We start from the raw sequence: 23,011 nt of genomic DNA on the forward strand, positions 1-23,011 counted from the left end.
CCTTTATAATATGGGTATGTATTGGGGTCATTGGTCAGCAATTAATGTGCATTCGAAAATATGAATACTCTTTAATTAGTGAAGTATGTGACATTATTTCTCATGTATCTGGCAGTTACAGCTAGCCATATGTTATATATATAATTTTAGTGTTCGATAGACGACGATGAAGCTATTTTTGTTACTAATTATTTAGTTATCTATTCATTTCTTTTATTTCATTTCAATCAAGAGTTTTTGATATTGGATACGTCTGTTTATTTTTCTATGAAATTTGAAATGTTAATCAGCATACACAAAAGGCAGTAATACTTTAGTATGTTATATATCATGAAATAATTTGCCAATTATATATGGTTACCGATAAATAATGATTTTTCTCTATCTCGAACACTTATATATTAGGATGAATTCATCTTTACCAATTCCTATTGCCTTACAATGACTCTATGCTCGCCATATATATGTCATCTTCAAATTCTTACTTTAACATTATATTTTCTAAAGAAGAAGAAAAATTCTTACAACCTAAAAATAGAGATGGAATGGTTTACTTTCCAGAGAACTTTCAAGTAGGGTGTGAATTTCTTTTGTGATATTTTATATTGCCGTATTTGATTATTTTTTTCAACCACTAAAATGATATGATAAATTCATCTTTTCTAATTCCTTTTGCCTTACACTCTATGCTCGCCTCATCAATGTCATCATCAATATCTTACTATATCATTATATTTTCTGAAGAAGAAAAAGCATTACACGCCTTAGTTCTTTTTTACCTTTTTAATAATGTATACCAGTATTGACTAAAACTCTCCCGTAAATTGTCTGAAAAATGACCATGCGGTGATAGAATTACGCTCTGTGGGAAACCAAATCCCTACTTAGAGAGTTACAACAGAAAGAAGATTTGTTATATAAAACTTATTAATTATTAAGACGCCACAAAACACTAATCAATCAAACAAATAAATTATTAATGTTTTGCTGTTTTGCGTAGTATAATTATTGATCCCTAGTTTCATCGGCATTCAGATTGATCCAAATGAGAATTACGGTATATCTATTGGAATATTGAGATATTATTGCATTGAGAAACATGGCATCACATGGCGAGGTGGTCATAGCAGTGGTGTTAATTCTATCACACCAGGGTAAGTCAATTTAAATTTGATTTATAAAAAAAAAATGACATGCATTATTAAAGGGTTTCATCCAAAAGACAGTGTAGGTGCTTCAGCACAAGTTTATTTTACTTCATTCATTTTGATAGATTTTCAGGTGACACAATTAATTGTTTTTGTTAAATCGAGGTGTAATTCGACGCTATACTAAGGAAGACATGGATTTTACCGCTACCTCTAGTATGAAACGATTTGTATAAATATATACATATATCCTCTCATGACAGTTGTATTTTCAAGTTTAAAACGTGAGGCTTGTCGAGTTCACTAACTAGAATATCAACTTTGACTTTTACGAGAAATTTATTCATAACTTTATGTCAGAGCGGGCTATGTCCTTATTGTCTCTACCTCCGTGTGTATCGTGACCACCTACAAATCTTTATTTAAAAAGCAGATACACAGAGTTCTAAAATACCATTGAAAGTTTATCATTTAATCAAAGAACCTCTAATATTGTGCTACGGACAACTATATGCACTGGTCAGTTAATATATACAATTCTAACTGTGCAATTGTTATGACAAAAATTTCGTAATGTTCAACCATACAGGAAAGAGGCTTTTTTGAAAAATTTCAAATATTAAACAATTTTCAAGTATAAAGGAATTAAGGGAAACATGTATGAAAGTGATAAGCATTTAATATGTCCTTTCTTCACATGGATTTATCTGTTTATTCAAATGCAGTTACAACCATGTGAATCATTACTCAATAATCATCTAGTTTTATAAGATATGATTATACAAAAAACAACAAAATTGACATAAGATCCTATTTACGCAATGTAAATGAATTTAAATACATAGCGGTTCTAGATCATATATCATAAGTTCTTCAAATACATCTTTCAATATTTCATTCGTTTCGATTGTTGGAGTCGCATGGTTCCTTCGGTACATTCGAAAAAAATTATCATAAGACAAACAACAGTTTACAAATAAAGGCAACAGTAGTATATATTTTGAATCCTAAATGCTCTTCAATTTGTACTTGTTTGGTTTTATAAATATTTTGATTTGAGCGTCACTGATGAGTCTTATGTAAACGAAACGCGCGTCTGGCGTACTAAATTATAATCCTGGTACCTTTGATTACTATGTATATACCGCTGATTAAAAGTCAAAATCAATTGAGAGAAAGAAAAATGAGGGTTACAAACTAAAACCTAGGGAAACACATCAACTATTAGAGGAAAACAACTAAACAACAGAACACTAAAGTGCAACAAAAAACAAACAACAATGCAACGTACATAGAAACGAACTATTAGATAACAACTGCTTAATTCTTGATTTGGTAATGGAAATTTTAAGAAAAAAAATGTTGGGGATGAACCTGGTTTTGTGGCTAGCCACATCTCCGCGCTGTATGGCAATATCGCTAAAATGAAAACATATTCATGACGGGAAGAGAGTCCAAATAAATGCAAGAACACTAAAGAAAGAGATATACATAAATGAATAATATAATAGTCGTTTCGACATAAAAAACTTAAGACTGACAAACACGAATCCTACAAAAGAACAGGCGATGATCTCTTGACATTTGATTTTGTTAGGCCTTTGTTAGTTTGCAACCCGGATTTTTGTTTGTCTCAAAAGATTTATGACTTTCGAACAGCGTTATACTACTGTTGTCTTTATTTATTTACACTTCACTTGAATTAAGTTGGAGCTCAGCATTTTTGGTGATTTTTGTTTAGCAAAGATTATACACCTTTAATTAAAATTTAATGGCTGCTATATGGAATAAAAGTAGAAGAAAATTCGCTGGCTACATGTTATTCATAAAAGTAGCCATTGATTTTTCGATTTTATGATATTCAATAAGCAACCAAGCAAACAAAGAAATTCATTAATGAATGGATAAATTGAAGTAAGCTATTTGGTCTATCATTAAATAATTAAGATTTACTAAATAGAATTTTATATTAATGATCAATACTTAGATCCGAGGGGAATAACGTATTTCTCTGCTTCAACAGATATATAAAGATGATTTGTTTATTTGTCATTTCACTTTTACGTTTCATTGTTTGACTACATTTTTTCAATTCTGAAATATGTCTATTATGCTTTATGGTTATGTATTTTTAATTTTTTTTTTTGCTCTTTTTCGTTATGTTTTTTTAGTTTTTGATATTTTTGATGGATTGTTTTTATATGTCGCTGTTTTCCACATGTATACAAAGGGTTAAAAGGCATTAATGGAAAACGCATTTTTAATAGCAACATTGTGTTTTATATGGTCATAAAACCTTTTATGATTGCATTCCCTAAGTGCATTAACACTTCTACTGATTAACTTCTATGGCCAGAGATAGTAGAATTAACCATTAACACTTGAGACATACACTGTCTCCCTAATTACGTTCATATGTTCTATGCAGGTTCTCCAAATTGCTTTGACGTACTTCATAAGCCTTTGCGTAATAACGGAAGCTTTTTGGTTCTAGAACGTGATAGCAATCGATTTACTATAAGATATTTGACATTTTTGTCGTGTTTGAAGAAGGTAGATATTGATTTATAATCATTCTTAAACAATATAATATTTTTCTTTGATCCAAAACAATAATACTTTTTCATCTTGTTTCCAATTTGATCCTTAACTGACGCGCGCTGAATTTAGTCCGTGTGTGATTCAACTGAATTGTTCCTTTAGAATCCATACTTAAATTATCCATGGGGTATAAAACATATCGGTATAATTATCTTATATTAAGGGTTATTTAACAAAACCAAATGCCACTAGAGAAAAAGAGTTGCTTGTTTCCTTCTGACTAGACAGATAAGCCATTGACCAGGGAGCAATTTGCAATAATACACTTTTTAGATGGCTTAATATCCAATTAAACAAGGTTGTTTTTCAGTTTACAAGAATAGGTGTTATAATTGTAATGTTAGAACGTACGTAACATAATTACAGTCTATATTAGTCTGCTTTGTGCTTCCCTTTACAAAACAGACGTAATGTGTTCATTTTTTACGTGCAAATATAATAGCAGTAGTAACCTTGTTTGTTGTTTGAACTCCTCTTTATTGTGACGCCTTTTTTGTTATTTCACTGGTATAGAAATCTAGGACTATGTGTTTGCCCTTCCAGTTTTTGGCAAAAATTCCAATGAAAATGAAATAAAGGATCCAGACAATCTTCTATAGTATTTATAGACTATTTGGGTTTTTTGGAGCGCTCGCCTGTTTCAAAAGATGATGTTAATAGCAGGTCTTTGGTAGTCTCTTATAAATTTATTATTTTTTGGTGTTACGTAGACCTAGACAAAAACGCATATACACTCTAGGATTGTTGAAGATAAGTTGCCGACCTTTAGATATCGTTTGGTTGTTTGTTTGTCTGTTTGATTTGGTGTATCTTTGATGTAAACCATTATCTGCCTTAAATCATATTAAAGTCTGATGAATCTTAGATTTCTAGATGTCCTTTGGATATTAATTTGTTTGAGTTTTGCATCTTGGACGTATACCATCACCTTCATAAAGTCATATCAAAATATGATGAAATACTTGAATTCTTGATATCTATATATCCTTGTGTTATTTGTGTGTTGGATTTGCTGCATCTTGAACGTAAACAAATATCTGATTTCATATCTACGATTGAAAAGTCCCTTTTTTCTGCTGGACAATCGAGGTATATCATAGACATCAAGACGAGACTTCTTGTTAAACTGTCTAAAATCAACACATATTCTTAGACTCTAAGACAACAATTGATAAGAAAGGACTGTGTGATTTCTTTATAATTCCTGTTTGCATTAATTGGTGTTAGTTGGATCGTATTCGCCTGTAATTTTGGTTAAACGGTCTATCATCCTTAAGTTCTATTTTATGTTGTACAAGTGTAGAATGTCCCATGTCTGTGTCGCCTTTCTAAAATATATCGGTGTAATCACGAATAATCTGTTTTCCTTTTTCAAGTTCTTGAGTTGCTAAGTTCGCAGTGCTGACTTTAACTTGTTCTAAAAGATGCTCAGTAAACTCTATATCCATATCTGCCTTGAATCATGTTAAAGTCTGATGAAATTATTGACCTTGAGATGTCCTTTGGTATCGTTGGGTTCCGTATCTCACATTTTCTTTTATTCGTATCGGTATCTGCAGTGTGCTTTTCTTTACGTAGGAGAGAATCTCTGACGGAGAATTTATTTTGATCTGTCTAGTTTTCATTCTTGGTGGGATTTAAAGATGGAAATCAAAATCTTACGTGTTATATGCTATTAGATTAGTCAAAGACAGGGACAACAATTGTGGAAATTTATTAGAGCTTTAGTATTTTTCTTCGCCTCAACACTAGCTTGAAGGTCTTGAACATATTTAACCACAGCAAGATTACGTCAGTATGACCTACTCAATCAGTCTTTATAATATTGTACAACCGCTTCAAATCTCATGACAAGGAGCAAAGAAATAGTACATGATACTCAGTCATTCCCGTTATTGTATTTATCATAAAAAATTACATTGCATAAATGTATAAATTGTATTTAAAAGCTTAACTATTATATACAAAACATGATGTTTCTTCCTTTGAAACGTTTGCCAAGGCGACAGTGAAATAAATATTACATTTATGAATAAAAAGAGATGTTAGGTACAGGTCAATAACATTGAAACCAACGACACTAAAAGGTCGATATACGGTCCCCAACAATACAATAGACCATGTTCCTATCATATACCAAGCTCTTAATAAAAGAATTGATTACATTCAACAGAGACTATTAGTGATATGCCATTAACAAAACCGTACTTAACTCTATAATAAAGGTTAACTAGACAATAAAACCAGAGAATTGATATAAAAAAATATGTAGTAATTCTGGATTTATAACACGTATTCGGCATTGCGAAAATATCTTGCTAACGAGAAGCGTAGTTTGACTGTCAATGGTGTATAAATTCTCAAATACTAAAGAAAAAGTTCGTTAAAACTGGTTCTGTAATTAGCTATACCTCCTACTTGTATGACAGTTGTTTATAGTTTATGGTTCTGTAACTAGCTATACCTCCTACTTGTATGACAGTTGTTTCAGTATAGTTTATAGTTCTGTTATATTAACAAAATTGTCAGCAACCCACACAGACAAAAGTCACATACTAGGTTAATGTGACAATAATTGGGATCCAGCATTCCAAACTGTGTAAACATAACGGTACATCTTAGACATACGATACATGATACAAGTTTTGCTCATTAATGAATGTCGTTAGTGATTTATATAGTTACCCACATCCACTTCCTTTTGTTGCTAGTGAATAATTGAAGATTTTGACTGCAGTTGGGATGATGGATTAGTTATTTGTTATTGTCTTTCTTTCACAGCTCACTAGTGACATTTCAACTTTTTCGCAAATCACAACATATTTGAAAACATTAATCAGATACAATTTTGAGTTCTGGGATCGGTTTGACTTTTGAATCACATGACGGGTGGTGAACATGTAGTAGAAGATGCTTATAAGGAATCACAGAAGCGTGAGCAGAGCCGGGCCCCTCTTATGCATCCAGGTGGCCCCCACTTCTGGATCCGCCACTGCTTACCTTGTCGATACACCTTACTAAAGAACTTAGTTTGGACTATAATCAAAAACTCAATTAAGATTGTTATCCGTCCTACGCGTATCTGAATTTACCCTTGAATTATGAAATATTAATATGAAATCGGTTTACTTTCTTTTTAATTGACTGTCAGATGTTGAAATTCATCATTGTAGTCAGTGTACAAAATATATTATGATTAATTGATGCTTCAAAGCTCTAGACTGCGTCACTACGGTGCCAATACATGGAAACTTCTTAATTCTTTTTTTGCTTTTATATTTAATATGCCTTCAAATGCAATGCGTCAGTCCGATCAATGTCAGGGGAGCGATTAAACTAAGGCTCTTGAGAGCTCCTGGTATATCGCATTCGTCATGTTGTTGCAGGGCTGACATCTAATTGAACAATACTCGATGTTTTTAAAACGTGACGGGATTTAAAAGTCTATTTCAGTGTGGTTCCTGGCTACTTACATCGCTAAATTGCGTCAGATTCTCTACTTGTATCGAATTTTTATTCTATGAAACTTTCCAATATCTAATGTTTATTAATTTCTTTCCAAGCAATAAATAAACAGACCATGCCATTCAACAAAGAAATTTGTGTAACTCATGACATTTTAAATTTGATATTACAATGTTCTTTAATAGCTTGACAAACATATTATTGACAAAACGACAATAGCCTGATTTCACTTTTAAACATTTTACTTTTCAGAGGTTTAAATGTTAAACTGATGCCATATCTGATTATAATCTGTAAAGGATATTTAACATTTTAAAAGTCTTTTTGGAAATATTATAGTAAGCTATGATAACACAAATAACCTCGACATTAAACAGAATGATTAAAGTCTGCTTCGGGATATCCAATCAGATTTCAATCAACGTCAATCACAAACTTTCCAATTATAAATGATACTGTAATTTTAGCATAATAGTGAAATTGTAATATTATACAAATAATACTCCGTTCCATTATCCCACGTTAAATGATAATTCTGAAAATACGGTTACAGTTTAGTTTTATGTTAGAATTAATTCTGCAAATTTTATTGTCTGTATTTTGGTGGGGAAAGATTAATTGTTATTTTATTCACCATTAGAAGAAGTGGAATTTCTGGAATTCTAATTTCTAGAACATCCTCATAGGATACAACAAAAGCCAAACAAATACAAAACAAACAAACTTCATTAGAAACAATGAAAGTGATATACGAGAAAAATAGTAATGACAAAAACATAAAGATATGGAGCAGTACAATCCGGACCGATAGCACTGAAGAGTATAAGCAAACTAAAATAATTGTAAAACAACATTTAGCACAACCGATGAATATCGAGATTTGATTATTCTAGACAACCCGTCCAAATAACCTTTATTCTGTAATGATTGAGTATCGGTGCATAAAAAAAGCATGAGATGCTATTGTAACTGAATTCAATATACAGCATGATGGCTATGCGTTATGACTCATTGTTGAAGGCCATACGGTGACCTATAGTTGTTAATTCCTATTTCATTTAGTCTGAATAGTTGCTCATTTGGCACTCATGTCACATCTTCTTTTATATATGGAGATTGATTGATTAACGTCCAGTGACAATTATTTCATGCATATACATGATTAGAAACCATTAACAATGGATGCAATAGGTAGGTCAGCGCCATATGCATCGCGGCATGTAAGGTGGACATATGCAATTTGAACTCCCTATGTTTGATAGGGGTAGACATTTAGCTTTGGAATAGGCTTAAAGTTGAAATCATCTCTTCGTAAATTTTAATGACGCCATCACGAGTTTTGTTGACCGTTATGGAATAACCGTTTCATAAATGATATCGGATATGTTCCTTACGTCGTAACTACAATCCCCTTCCCTTTCATGAATGTGAATTACCGAATTAGACTATTTACTGGATTTGTTATCTCATAAGCAACACGACGGGTGCAACATGTGGAGCAGGATATGATTATCCTTCCGGAGCACCTGAGATCACCACTAATTTTTGATGGGGTTCGTGTTGTTTATTCTTTAGTTTTTAGTGTCATGTGTACTATTGTTTGTCTCTTTGTCCTTTTCATTTTTAGCCTTTCAGCCAATGGTTACCTTAAATTTACGCTGTTGGTTTTTTTAAAATTTGAGTAAAAATGTAGATAAATAAGACATTGAATTCAGTACCACTAAAATTAGGCAAAATAATGGAGGAGCCGGAAAAATGTAGAGTTATTTTCAAAGAAACCAGAATAATTATCTTTTGGAGATGAACAAATTATAAGATATTTATATAATCAATTAATGATTTTTAATAAAAAGCAATATTTTGTCTTGCAGTTTTGATGAAACCTACTGAAGTGGAAAAGGAAAACAAAGCAGTAAGTCATTCATATGATCTTTGTTTTACAGCGGATTCCAAAGAGTATGTTGCTAAAGGTAATATCTTAGGTTATCTTACATGCTTGCTAACTGAACCGCGAAGTCATTGTTAGGTAAGGTACACTTAGTACCCTCCTTTCGAAGTGGCATAGTCCCAAAGACAGATAGATAGGTTATATGTCGGAGTAGTCTACTCTTAAAGCAGGGTAGTTTACCTAACCTAACAATGACTTCATGGTTCAGCTAGCAAGCAAGCTAACCAAAGATATTACCTGTAGCTAGTGTACATACTCATTGAAATCGGCTGTGATAATTTTTCGAACTCCTATCTATAGTGCAACCAAACTTGGTCGATTTGTTAAGAAATGTCATCAGTAATTTGTTCGGTATTTTAATCCTCTTAACGTAAATTAGTCTGGGATTGCTCTGACGTCTTTCATGTTGCTGTGGCTGCGTGGAATGTCCATGTTTTCTAGTATATTCCAGAAAGTTCTAAAAGGAGACGTATATTTACCTATTTTGTTTTTGCATTTATTGAGTTGTTGGGTTTCTAACACAATGATGTGAGCTATTGAAAATTATAGATAAACTTGTATCGCAGATTTGGTAACATTTGCTTTACTTTTTCACCCTTTTTTTAATTTAGCAATTTAGTGTTGCTTGCAATATTTGGTTTTTAATACAATTAAATGTCCTTTACTAAATATGTGAGAAATATTCAAGTCTGCATTATTTATCATCTCCGCTTTAACTAAAGGTGACAAACTTGGAAAAGGAACTGGAATCACAAAAGCCAACAATAACAAAATCCTCAGAAAACAGTGAGGACAATGACGATGGAGAATGGGGGAATGCTGCAAAAGGAATAGACGTCGGAAATGTGATTAGAGATGTCTTATTGACGCTTAGAGACCATCCAGAAATCGTCAGAAAGTTAATAGCTGGTATGTGAAATATTCATTTATAGCTGGTTTGTGAATTGGGTATGAGAGTCAGAATGCGAATAGCTGTTATGTGAATTATCTATGATCTGCCCAAAAAACTTGAGTTTTGTGTAGTGGCATAAATTAATAGCTGGTATATAAACTGATTGTATACTGATAAACTGTGTATTGGTAGAACAATATCAGCTCATATTTGTATTGTAAATTAATTTTTAGAAAGATTAATAGTTTGTATGAAAATGAATTGTCAGAACGCTAATATCTGGTTTGAAAACAATGTGAATTGTTAGAAATCTAATAGCTAATATGTAGATTGTATTTAAATTGTCCTAATCTAATAGCTGGTGTATGAATCGTGTATGAGTGTAAGAAACTTATAGCTGATATGTAAATTGTATGTGAATTGTCCAAGAGCTAATAGCTGGTATGTGAACTGTCCGAGAGCTAATAGCTAGTAAGTGAATTGTCCAAGAGCTAATAGCTGGTATGTGAACTGTTTATGAGTGTCAGAAAGCTAATATTATATATAGCTGGTATGAGAATAGTTGATGAATTATCAGAAAGCTAATAGCTAGTATGTGAATAGTTGATGCATTATCAAAAAGCTAATAGCTGGTATGTGAATAGTTGATGAATTATCAGAAAGCTAATATCTGGTATGTGAATTGAAAATGAATTGTCAGAAAGCTTTATCTGGTATACGAATTGGGTATAAGTCTTAGAAAGCGAAAATTCTTATTCAAATTATCAATGAACTGCCAAAAATAGAAGCTTGTTTTTGAGCTGTTAATGACTGGTGACTGAAAGAGAATAGCTGATATGTGAATTGAAAATGAATGTTAAAGGACTATAGTTGGTATATTAACTGGTTGTGCGTTGGCAGAAAGATATGGGCTCGTATGTGTAAAGTTTATGAGTTTTTTTAAAAGGTAAGCTTGTGTTAAAACTGTATATGTAAAGGTATATAGAAAGGAAATAGCTGGTATGGTAATTGAATATAAATTGCCAGAATCTAACAACCGGTATGTGAATTGTGTAAGAGTGTCAGGAGCGAATAGCTGTTATGTGAATTGTATATGAATTATCCGAAAGCTGATAGCTGTTTTGAAAATTGTATAGAATTGCCCGAGAGCTAATATAGCTGTTATGTGAATTGTATATGAATTATCCGAGAGATAATATGTGAGTTGCTAGAAAGCTAATAGTTGTTATGTGAATTGCTAGAAAGCGATAGCTGGTATTTGAATTGTATTAGAGTTGTCAAATCGTAATGTAAGCTATTGTTGTAGTGCTCATGTTTAGTTAACATTAATTATTTATTTTTTAGACGAGGAAAGGAACCTAGCAGAACAGGTGTTGTCATCTGAACACGACACAGTTCTATCTGATAAGGATGATATCGTTCTTCCACGAGACTTTCAGTTACCTCCGCCACAACTTCAACAGGTAACAATTTTCAATTAGTATAGTTACATTGCTCAATCAGTTGTGGATTAAGAGCGCTGTCATATTTTTCAGGAAGAAAAGAGTGGTTAATGCGAGAACTTACCATCATGGTTAATTCGAAAACCAACCATATTTTTTCACTTAGTTTTGCACATTCAAGAAATGCGATTTGAAAGTTACACATTAAAACTCGCTTGACCCTTAATGCACAGAGACTGAATATCGCAATTCCAGCAGGGTTGAGTACTATCGCTGTTCAAGTATATTCAAAAGATTGAAAAGAGTGACAAATAGCCTAAATTTGATGAATATGTTTTAAGCAAGAAAACCAGGGTAACTGAGTATATATGATACCATCGCAAAATAAAGAATAACAAGGCATCTTGTATGACCTTGAACTGATCTTTGTTTCTAAACTAAATTCCCTGGAAGCAAGTTGAATCTTGTTTATATCTTTCATGTATGGTTAAATAAAAAAAATCACTGAACATTTATAAACCAGTGAAATATCAAAAGGAAATTTCAATTGTTTGGAATATTACACAATTAATCGCCTGCAGTTATGTCCATAGACAGCTGAATGCCTTGTAAAGACCGTAATGCGAGACGCACAAAAACTGGTAAAATTCTCAATAAAAGTGAAAAACACGGTTAACAAGAAAATGTTATGTTATGTTAGAAAATAAAATGGTTTAATTAGGTCTACAATCGATTAGTATTAAAAACAAGTTGCACGGAGTCAGCTGTGCGCTTCAGTACGAACATTTGAAAGGAAAAATAAACGATTCGAAGACAGCCAATCAAAAATCAAGTAGAAAGACAACACCACGGGTCTAATTTCTAATTCTGATTTTCTGCCGCAAAGAAACGATGTTCGTAAAATATTACAGCAGAAATCATAGAGATTTTTAGCTCACCTGGCCCAAAGGGCCAAGTGAGCTTTTCTCATCACTTGGCGTCCGGCGTCCGTCGTCCGTCGTCCGTCGTCCGTCGTCGTCCGGCGTTAGCTTTTACAAAAATCTTCTCCTCTGAAACTACTGGGCCAAATCAAACCAAACTTGGCCACAAACATCATTGGGGTATCTAGTTTAAAAAATGTGTGGCGTGACCCGGTCATCCAACCAAGATGGCCGCCACGGCTAAAAATAGAACATAGGGGTAAAATGCAGTTTTTGGCTTATAACTCAAAAACCAAAGCATTTAGAGGAAATCTGACATGGGGTAAAAATGTTTATCAGGTCATGATCTATCTGCCCTGAAATTTTCAGATGAATCGGTTAACCTGTTGTTGGGTTGCTGCCCCTAAATTGGTAATTATGAGGATATTTTGCTGTTTTTGGTTATTATCTTGAATATTATTATAGATAGAGATAAACTGTAAACAGTAATAATGTTCAGCAAAGTTAGATTTACAAATAAGTCAACATGACCGAAATGGTCAGTTGACCCCTTTAGGAGTTATTGCCCTTTATAGTCAATTTTTAACCATTTTTCATAAATCTAAGTAATCTTTTACAAAAATCTTCTCCTCTGAAACTGCTGAGCCAAATTAATCCAAACTTGGCCACAATCATCTTTGGGGTATCTAGTTTAAAAAATGTGTGGCGTGACCCGGTCAACCAACCAAGATGGCCGCCACGGCTAAAAATAGAACATAGGGGTAAAATGCAGTTTTTGGCTTATAACTCAAAAACCAAAGCATTTTGAGGAAATTTGACAGGGATAAAAATGTTTATCAGGTCAATATCTATCTGCCCTGAAATTTTCAGATGAATTGGACAATCGGTTGTTGGCTTGCTGCCCTCCAATTGGTAATTTTTAAAGAAATTTTGCCGTTTTTGGTTATTATCTTGATTACTATTATAGATAGAGATAAACTGTAAACAGCAATAATGTTCAGCAAAGTAAGATCTACAAATAAGTCAACATGACCTAAATGGTCAATTGACCCCTTAAGGAGTTATTGCCCTTTATAGTCAATTTTTAACAATTTTCATTAATTCGGTAAATTTATGTAAATTTTTACCAAATATTTTTCTCTGTTACTAATGGGCAAGGTTCATTATAGATATAATTGTAAGAAGCAAGAACGTTCAGTAAAGTAAGAACTTCAAACACATCACCATCACCAAAATACAATTTTGTCATGAATCCATTTGTGTCTTTTGTTTAATATGCACATAGACCAAGGTGAGCGACACAGGCTCTTTAGAGCCTCTAGTTTTTTTTTATTTAACTTGACCTTCTCGTAGATACTATTTTTCATCACTTGAAATACATGACAAAATGCCACCAATTGATAACAGTTATTGCCTTAAATGAAAATGGAAACTTAAGTTTCGATAACAAAAATGTTCAACAAAATATGATCTACAAATAAGTAAAGATTGACAAATTGTCAAATGACCCATGAGAAGAGTTATTGCCCTTGAGAGAGAGAAAAATCTCTCTCGTTTATCAGTTTTTTCACAAACCATATTAGATCGAGAGAAACTTATATTGTAAAATGATCAAACACTAATGGTAATAAAGGGAAAAAAATAATAATTGAAATGACATAATTTTAAACAGGTGAGCGATTCTGGCTCTTCGGAGCCTCTTTTTTGATTGACCGACGTTATAAGCAGTACCGTATGAGTTTCCCGGTGAAATGTATTACAAGACTCTTACAAGTTTTCTCTTTAAGTATTAATCATAACAAATATAGAATTCACTTTTATACAATAAACATGCCACCTCCTTGGTGTATTACCACATAAATATCTCATATATTATTCCCCAGACATATGAAATACCAAGAAAGTTATCATTAGGCATAGATATGATAAAACCTATTATTGGATATATCTTCTTGTTCAATCGAATGGACGTTAGTACCGCAGTTCAGACAATAGAATTGTGTATAATTCGATTTAAACTAACGAAATAAATGAAGCCATGATTACTGAACTAGTAAACATATTTCTTTGGGGCCAGCTGGAGGACGACTCCGGGTGCGGGAGTTTCTCGCTGCATTGAAGACCCATTGGTGGCCTTCGGTTGTTGTCTGCTCTATGGTCGGGTTGTTGTCTCTTTGACACATTCCCCATTTCCATTCTCAATTTTATTAGTGTTTTGAGAAACAAGTTAACTAGTAATGTATGTGTTCCAAACAAAAGCCTGCTTCGTAGATTACTTCAGTGCTCCCACCCCTGCGATTAAAGTCATGTTCATCAATTGACTATCCAAGTTTATCCTGCCTTTCCAAGGTCAAACACTTTTACATCGTATATACGCATCCCTGGCTTTCAAATATTTAGTTTTGAGCTTTCGTAATGAAAAATGATTTTAAAAACGATTATTCGGACGCACACAATTTATATAGTGTTGTTTTTATTTTTCTCTACTGTCATGGATTTCAGGACCACCTACACTTAAATTCATATACAGATATAGAAGGCGTGGAATGACTGACAACGAGACAACTCTACATCCATGTCACACTTTGTAAAAGTAAACAATTATTTTCGCTCCTTTTACAGCTGATTTCCTAATGCTTGCAAAGTAAAACTTTGTTTGGCTTGCTGGCTTTGTTTTTATAATTGTTTAAACAAGCTTTGTAAATAAGTTAGACATATTTAAACAATTTATATAGGCATAGTTTAACCTGTATATATCATATTTGAATTTAATTGGGTGTTATCCTAATGAGTATTGTACAATATACAAACAAAGCAAGCTAGTTAACCAAATTTTTGTTTCACATGCATTAGGAAATTAGCTGTAAGTTAACAATACCTTACAATAAAGGTTATATAAATTTATGGTGTGTGCTCTATTGAGCAGTTGTTGTCCATTCGTTTGATCTGTTTTGTCATTGGATTTTGAAATTTGATTAGGGACTTTGCGATTGGATATTCCTCGGAGTTCTGTATATTTGTGATTTTACTTTTTACTTTTTTTATTTGTAGGCTCCAAAGAGGGTTGTAAAAAAGATGGGATCGTACAATGGTAAGATAATTATTTCCTTAACATCCCGTAAACAGTAACTAAAATTACAAGCATAATCCCTATGAAAATATATGTTATATCTCTAGCAAATCAATAAGACGCTCACTTATAAACAATAACCATCATCCAAGGAAATTATGATAAGAAACGCCATTCTTTAAATCTTAAAAAGTCTTAGTTTCTTCATTCATTCATACAAACAAATAATTGCACACCCGCCAAAACACACTAAAAATTCAACATTTATTTAATGCGTATTTGAATGTTTCAAAATGAATGAAAGTCTCATATACTTATACACGTATACTACACTATAGCATAACGTCGATTTCTATTCGATGCAGCTTTATAATATTTGTTTTCTAAGGCAACTAGAAATTCGATTTCTGTTCTGTTTTGCGAACAAGGAAGGAAAAAATATATGAAAAAAAATCAAAATCATCAATAACAGTTTACATACGAAAGGTAATTTTGGACTTATTTGTTGTCTTTTATGCTCTGCATTTCTCTTTATATATGATATTTATATTTACCAATCACAGAAATGAACAAGAGACAGAAGGAGAATCCAGAAGAGACTATAGATATGACATTTCCAGTAGAAGGTGGCTCGTTTGAAGCTGATGATAATATTAACCAGGATTCAGATGAAATGAAACTGATTAAAGATATTGATGACACGGAACAGCTTAAGGAGGGTGGTTCAAATCAAATCACATACTCTGATCTGAAAAGAAGCCACGACTCCTCAGTGAGTAATATCCCTTGTATTTCACACAGCTCTTCAATATTCCTGCTATTCAATATTTCTCTCCAATGTTCCATCTATTTGATAGAGCTCTTCAGTGTCTCTTTCATTTGATAGAGCTCTTCCCTGAAACTCTTCAATATTCCTTAATATATTCCATAAAGCTTTTGATATTCTTTCTTTCCCATAAAATTCTCAAACATTCTTCCGATTCTATAGTGATCTTCAATTTTCTTTCTATTCAATAGAGCTCTCCATTATTCCTTCTATTCCATAGAGCACTTCATTATTCCTTCTATTCCACAGAGCTCTCCATTATTCCTTCTATTCCATAGAGCACTCCATTTTTCCTTCTGTTCCATAGAGCTCTCCATTATTCCTTATATTCCATAGAGCTCTCAATTATTCCTTCTATTCCATAGAGCTCTCCATTATTCCTTCTATTCCATAGAGCTCTCCATTTTTCCTTCTATTCCATGGAGCTCTCCATTATTCCTTCTATTCCATAGAGCTCTCCGTTATTCCTTCTATTCCATAGAGCTCTCCATTATTCCTTCTATTCCATAGAGCTCTCCATTATTCCTTCTATTCCATAGAGCTCTCAATTATTCCTTCTATTCCATAGAGCTCTCCATTATTCCTTCTATTCCAAAGAGCTCCCCATTATTCCTTATATTCCATAGAATTCTCCATTATTCCTTCTATTCCATAGAGCTCTCAATTATTCCTTCTATTCCATAGAGCTATCCATTATTCCTTCGATTCCGTAGAGCTCTCCATTATTCATTCTATTCCATAGAGCTCTCCATTATTCCTTCTATTCCATAGAGCTCTCCATTATTCCTTCAATTCAATAGGTTTCTTCTTTATCCCTCATATTTAAGCAAGTTCTTTTTATTTTCAAGCTACTGCATACACTTTTAAAGCTTTACTAAATGATGAAAATAATAGACTGTTGAAATTTAAAATCTTCTAACAATTCATTTTGATGTTTTAACAGAAAGAGGAAGAAGACTCCAAATCAGATGAAAGCAATGCCTCTGAAGAATTGACTAAAGCAGAATACTGGAAGATATACAAAAATAATGGAAATCAGAGACACAAACCAAAGCAGTATACATCTCGTCATTGGAAGGAACACAAAGAAATAAATTCAGATGAAAAATCACATGAAAATTCAAAAGAAGCTGACTTTTGGAAAAACCATAAAGCAAACAATGAGAAACAAAAGGATGACCCGAGTAAGGGTAAATTCTGGAAGAAATATGGTAAACAAAAGGACAGTGGAAGTAATTCAGAATCTTTAGAGGACAAAGATAATGTAGACGGTCCAGAACTTGGTGATACAGACAGCAATGATAGATCTTCTAAAGACAAATCAGGTAGCAGCAGATCGTCTGACAGCAAAGCCAGTGATGAAAACGAGGTATACTGAAAATTTTATTATTTGAAAAAAAAAGAAAAACATTTGTTTCCCCATTAAAATGTTTTCATCTCTTTGTGCTTAGAAGATGTCTCTACACACTTTGTTTCCAAACATTTAACTAAAAAGATCAAATGACATTTTTTTTTATCCCTGACAGTGCTCACAAATATTGTCCTACAATAAACAATAAAGTATGAGATTTCAGGGACGGATCAAGCCATTATAAAACGAGGGTTCCTAGCCCTGGACAAAGGGGGTGGGGTCCAACTACATCCCCATTCAAATGCATTGATCATCAAAAAAAGGGGGGTTCCAACCCCTGGATCTGCCACTGGATTTTGACACTACCTATTGCAAAAAGTGAAGGAGTGGGGAACAAACAACAAGGAATGTGATCAATGACTCAAAGTACATTCTTATAATGCTTTATTAGTCCACAGATCAATTATTGATGATCCAGTTTTACATAATTACAAAAAATTAGAAGATGTTGTATAATTGCCAATTAGACAACTTTCCAACAGATATGATATATTGTAGAAGTTACCAATTATAGAATACCTTAGCCATATTTGGCACAACTTTTTGGAATTTTTTATCCTCAATGCTCTTCAACTTTGTCCTTGTTTGGCTTTATAAATATTTTTGATATGGGCGTCACTGATGAGTCTTATGTAGACGAAACGTGCGTCTGGCATACTAAATTATAATCCTAGTACTTTTGATAACTAAATTATAATTCACCATACATCCTATATTGATGAGCAAAATCCATACCACATAGAAAGGCAACCACACTACCAATGAAAAACAATTCATACAAAAAATCTAACAAGCGAATTTATGTATGAACTTAGAAATTAATAAAAAAAAAAGTAAAAAAACAACCACTGAATTAAAGGCTTTGACATTGCACAAGTACACTGATATAAAACTGTAAAATTCCACTGAAATCTTCCAGTTAGTTAGTGCATACTGTAAAGTAGCATTATATGTTAATGTTTTCATAAAATTAAGCCAACATAAGCATCCTGTAAATTAATTGCATTTATAATATCTCTTCCCTGACTTAATTTTTCATTTTTTAACAGGATGAGCTGTACAAGTTGACAAAGGAAGAGAAGCACAGATCTGTAATGTGAAAGTGATGAAAGACAAACACCATGGATTCACATACCATTAGATTCACATATCATGTTTTACATATGCCAAAGAACTGTTATCATGGAATTCAGGATATCATTTAACATAGAAGTTGACAAACCTCACTACTTCAAGAAAATACGTAAATTCTGAACATTATAAATTGTCTATTATGATCTATTATACATTTGTTCAACATAAAAAAACAAACCTGATTTTCCATTCTTTGTGATGCAATCATATACTGTCGATTCATTTATTTTCATGGGTACCAATTTTCGTGGATTAAGGAAAACTTTAAGGTTCATAGATATTTGATTTCATGGTTTTGCCGAAGTTTGCATACAAGACATAAGAAAAATTGTCATTCGTTGAATATTTAATTTTGTGGTTCAACTGTTCACACGAAATCCACGAAAATTGGTACCCCACGAATAATAATGAATCAACAGTAGTGCTGATATAACCCTTGCACTTGACACTTTTTCCCAGAATTGTACCATAAGTGTTGATATTGTTAGTGATATAACTATAAATGGATCTTTGTCATGCAATGAACTACTTAATGGTGTTGAGCATCCCAAAGGGGAAACAACTCTGTAATTATTAACAATTAAACAAAGAATTTTACATGTCAAAGTATGTAATTTCTTGCACTGACCAGTTTTTCACCTAATATAGTGTTCAAATATTATATATGGAAAGGAAAGGATTGGATTTTCACCATGTAATATATCAATTAACAGTGATTGACATCCCAAAGGGGACATAACTGTGTAATAACTCATAAACTAAGAAGCAATTGTAGGAGTAACTACAAACTTATCTTATTATAACAGAAAAAAATATGATTTTCTTGAATCTAGATAAAGTAAAGGTTAAAACCAAATTAAGCAGAATAGCAAATACTTTGCACATATTTTTTTATCCAAGTAAAGGTTAAGTCTTAACAGTCTAAAAGAGTGCATTTCTTGCCAAAAAAAATGCCAGTTTCATTTATGAACCTGAATATTTACAACTGAAAATACATTTTATTACTTGTAGCCAATGGACACCTTAATACTTATGTGTACATTTTTAATATTCAAAGAGTTGATTTTTAATGTGCACATTTTTAGATAATTAGTATTTTAAAACATGCACATTTTTCAAATTTTCATGTCTAAAATTAAAATTATAGGAGATCAATTTTAGATTATTTATATCAAATAGCATGTCGATTTTCAGCAGGAGGAAGAATTTATTGTTTACATCATGTTTGCATTTTCATATTTGTTTATTTTTATAATCTTTAATTGTTGTTATTTCTTGTTAAATCTGTTTCAGCTATGAAATAGCTACTTGTTAAAATACATTCTCCCAGAATGCATTGTTAAAATTACATGCTACCAAGATGCAAGGTTGTATTACAACACTCTTTTTATGACTAAAAATGGCATATTTCTCAAAAAATTTAAACTAAATGAATGCCTTTTACTGTTTTAACATATCAAAACTCGATAACTGGTACTCTGTTCAATTTGATTTGCCTAGAATACTCTTTTTGATGTTTCGGCAGTTAAAACCAGATCAAAATATTTTTATTGTATGGTTGTTTTTCAGGACTTATGTCAGATCTGTTTCTCTATTATATAAATATAAATTCTTTTAAAATGTTTTAAAAATTAGTTCCTTTTTTAAGCCTCAATTTCTTTTTATCCAGCCACCTTGCTTTTAAATAACAAACAATCACACTATAGATATATAAATAAGAAGAAGTGTTAGATTGCAAATGAGACAACTTTCACAAGAGACCAAAATGACACAGAAATTACAACTATAAGTCACTATACAGCCTTTAACTAGAGGTTGTTTTGATCTTAGTTTAAGTGGTCAAGTTGTTTATTGATCATTGTATGCTGAAAGTCCAGTGTTAAAAAGCTTAAGTCAATAGGGTTGTAGCCTGTGATAGGTATATTCTTCATATCCAAACAACTTTACCTCAATGTTGGTTTTTTTCTGCCACACTGGAGAGATCCATGATGCCACATTCAAAAAAAATCTTGAAGTCAGTGCAAAACACAATGATTCATTTAAAAACTAGATGTGTCAAAGCGACACGAATGGCCCTGTCTCAAAAAGTTGAAAAAATCTGCAATTTCAATGACACATGTGGACACAAACATGATGGTAGACTGACATATCAAAAATCAGCTAAAAATCTGGAGGTATGTAGAAAAAAGTCTGTATAACTGTGATTTTCAACAATTTATCAAAGTTCAAAGACCGTAATTTCAGAAAAAATTAGCCAAGTGGAACAAAACTTACACTTGATAAGTAACTCATCACGGTTAACTCACATACCAAAAATCATCTCAATGTTTGAAGGCATTTAGAAAAAAACTCAGTATAACTGTGATTTTAAAGAATTTATCAAAGTCCAAAGCACTTAATTTCCAAAACAAATAAGGGGAGCAGAACGAAACTTGAATTGCCCTGTAACTCATCATGTTAAACTCACATACCAAAAATTAGCCCAATATCTGAAGGCAATTAGAAAAAACTCTGTATAATGGTTTGTTGCTGAATGATGGAATTACAGAATTTTCGACAAGGGTAAAACTATATGGCCATAAAAACATTTTGGGGATTGGGTATATATCAGTCAGATATAATTCTGACAATCCCCAACACTGATTTTAATCAGATTGTCATTATGTATATAACAGAATATCCTATGCTAGAACTCTGCGACTATAAAATGTTTTAAAAGTTAGTTACTTTTTAAAGCCTCAATTTCTTATCATCTTGCTTTCAAATAACAAACACTCGCACTATAGATAACTATATCGAAGTGTAAGATTGCAAATGAGACAACTTTTCACAAGAGACCAAATGACACAGAAATTAATAACTATAGGTCACTGTACCACCTTCAACCAGAGGATGATTTGATCTTAGTTTAAGTTGTGGTCAAGTTGTTTATTGTTCATTGTATATGTATAGTCCAGTGGCAAAAAGCCTCCATCTGTATATGGGTGTAGCTTGTTATGGGTATATTCTGCACATCCAAACAAACACTACCTCAACATGGGGTTTTACTTCCAGACTGGAGACATCCATGAGGTCATATTTCATTACTATGTCAACTGTTGGCATCATTGAAGATGATATAAAAAAGAAGATGTGGTATGATTGCCAGGAGATCAATTTAGGGGGGAGATATATGCAATTGAATTCCCAAAGTGTCCAAATATTCATCCAGTAATAATGAGAAGATATCTAAACTGTCTGATCTTAATGACTAACAAGTTAAATGGATCCGTGAAAGAAATCGACGACTTAATTCATATTACCATGTGGTTGGACCTTACAATGGTAAATCCGAAAATGGGACAACTATCCACAAGAGACCAAAATGAAACAGACATTAACAACTATAGGTCTCCGTACGGCCTTCATTAATGATCAAAGCCCATACTGCATAGTCAGCCATAAAAGTCACAGATAAGACAATGTTAAACAATTGGGTATATTTCAGGCAGATATAATCCTTTCAACACTGAAATGTCTTATCTGATTTGCTGAGTATTTGAATGTTGAAATTTTAAAGATAAAATTTTTAATTCAAGCAACACATGAACTGACATGTAGATGTGAAGGACTAACAAGTCTCCCTTACAATCATTGCATATATCTAATTATATGACTTACTGCTTAAAGTTACTGAGGAACAGACCTTATCATGAAATCTTTACATTGATCAATGCACTTATAAAATGAGGTAAAGGTCAGATGAACTCAACCAGACAGGTATACACTAAGTAATCATTGTATGAAAAAAAATATATCTGATGTAGTGAAAAAGGACAAGACCACTGACACATGAAAATTAGGTCAAGGTCAGATTAAAACCTCAAAACAGAAAGTACACCTTATAAGCATTCAATGCATCAAATATTTGTTGCCCATTGCTAATAAAGATACAAATACAAGTTTACACTGCTTCTGTCTAATTAGTAGCCCTATGTCTAGCATTCTGCGACTTTCCTTGCAGGTTTAATAATAAAACTACAATAATAAATTAATTTGACCCTTTTTTCAAGTCTGTCAATTTTCTCAACATGCATGACATTCAAGCTATATTTCTTGTATAAATCTCAATGTCTATATATGATATTTTTTAAAATATCAAAACTGAATAATAA

The 23,011-nt window shown here is 32.4% G+C and overlaps 1 protein-coding gene across 1 annotated transcript; it reads left to right on the forward strand.

The window, feature by feature from the left end:
• The first annotated feature begins 1,027 nt into the window (after positions 1 to 1,027).
• Positions 1,028 to 19,463, forward strand: LOC134701501 (uncharacterized). The gene is made up of 8 exons (XM_063562653.1): positions 1,028 to 1,154; positions 9,086 to 9,126; positions 9,885 to 10,071; positions 11,399 to 11,517; positions 15,468 to 15,534; positions 16,050 to 16,258; positions 17,256 to 17,681; positions 18,773 to 19,463. The coding sequence occupies exons 1-8, from the start codon at positions 1,100 to 1,102 to the stop codon at positions 18,821 to 18,823; spliced, it is 1,155 nt and encodes a 384-aa protein (XP_063418723.1). The 5' UTR covers positions 1,028 to 1,099; the 3' UTR covers positions 18,824 to 19,463.
• The last annotated feature ends 3,548 nt before the right edge of the window (positions 19,464 to 23,011 follow it).

The sequence above is a fragment of the Mytilus trossulus genome, unplaced genomic scaffold (genome assembly GCF_036588685.1).
Source record: "Mytilus trossulus isolate FHL-02 unplaced genomic scaffold, PNRI_Mtr1.1.1.hap1 h1tg000244l__unscaffolded, whole genome shotgun sequence".
Taxonomy (NCBI): Eukaryota; Metazoa; Mollusca; class Bivalvia; order Mytilida; family Mytilidae; genus Mytilus; species Mytilus trossulus.

Bases quoted from the DNA above. Each gene is read 5' to 3' on its own strand.
- LOC134701501 (XM_063562653.1), top strand. From the start codon at position 1,100: ATGGCATCACATGGCGAGGTGGTCATAGCAGTGGTGTTAATTCTATCA. The intron at 11,518-15,467 runs GTAACAATTTTC...TTTTATTTGTAG, and splicing joins CTCCGCCACAACTTCAACAG to GCTCCAAAGAGGGTTGTAAA. The intron at 15,535-16,049 runs GTAAACAGTAAC...TACCAATCACAG, and splicing joins AATTATTTCCTTAACATCCC to AAATGAACAAGAGACAGAAG.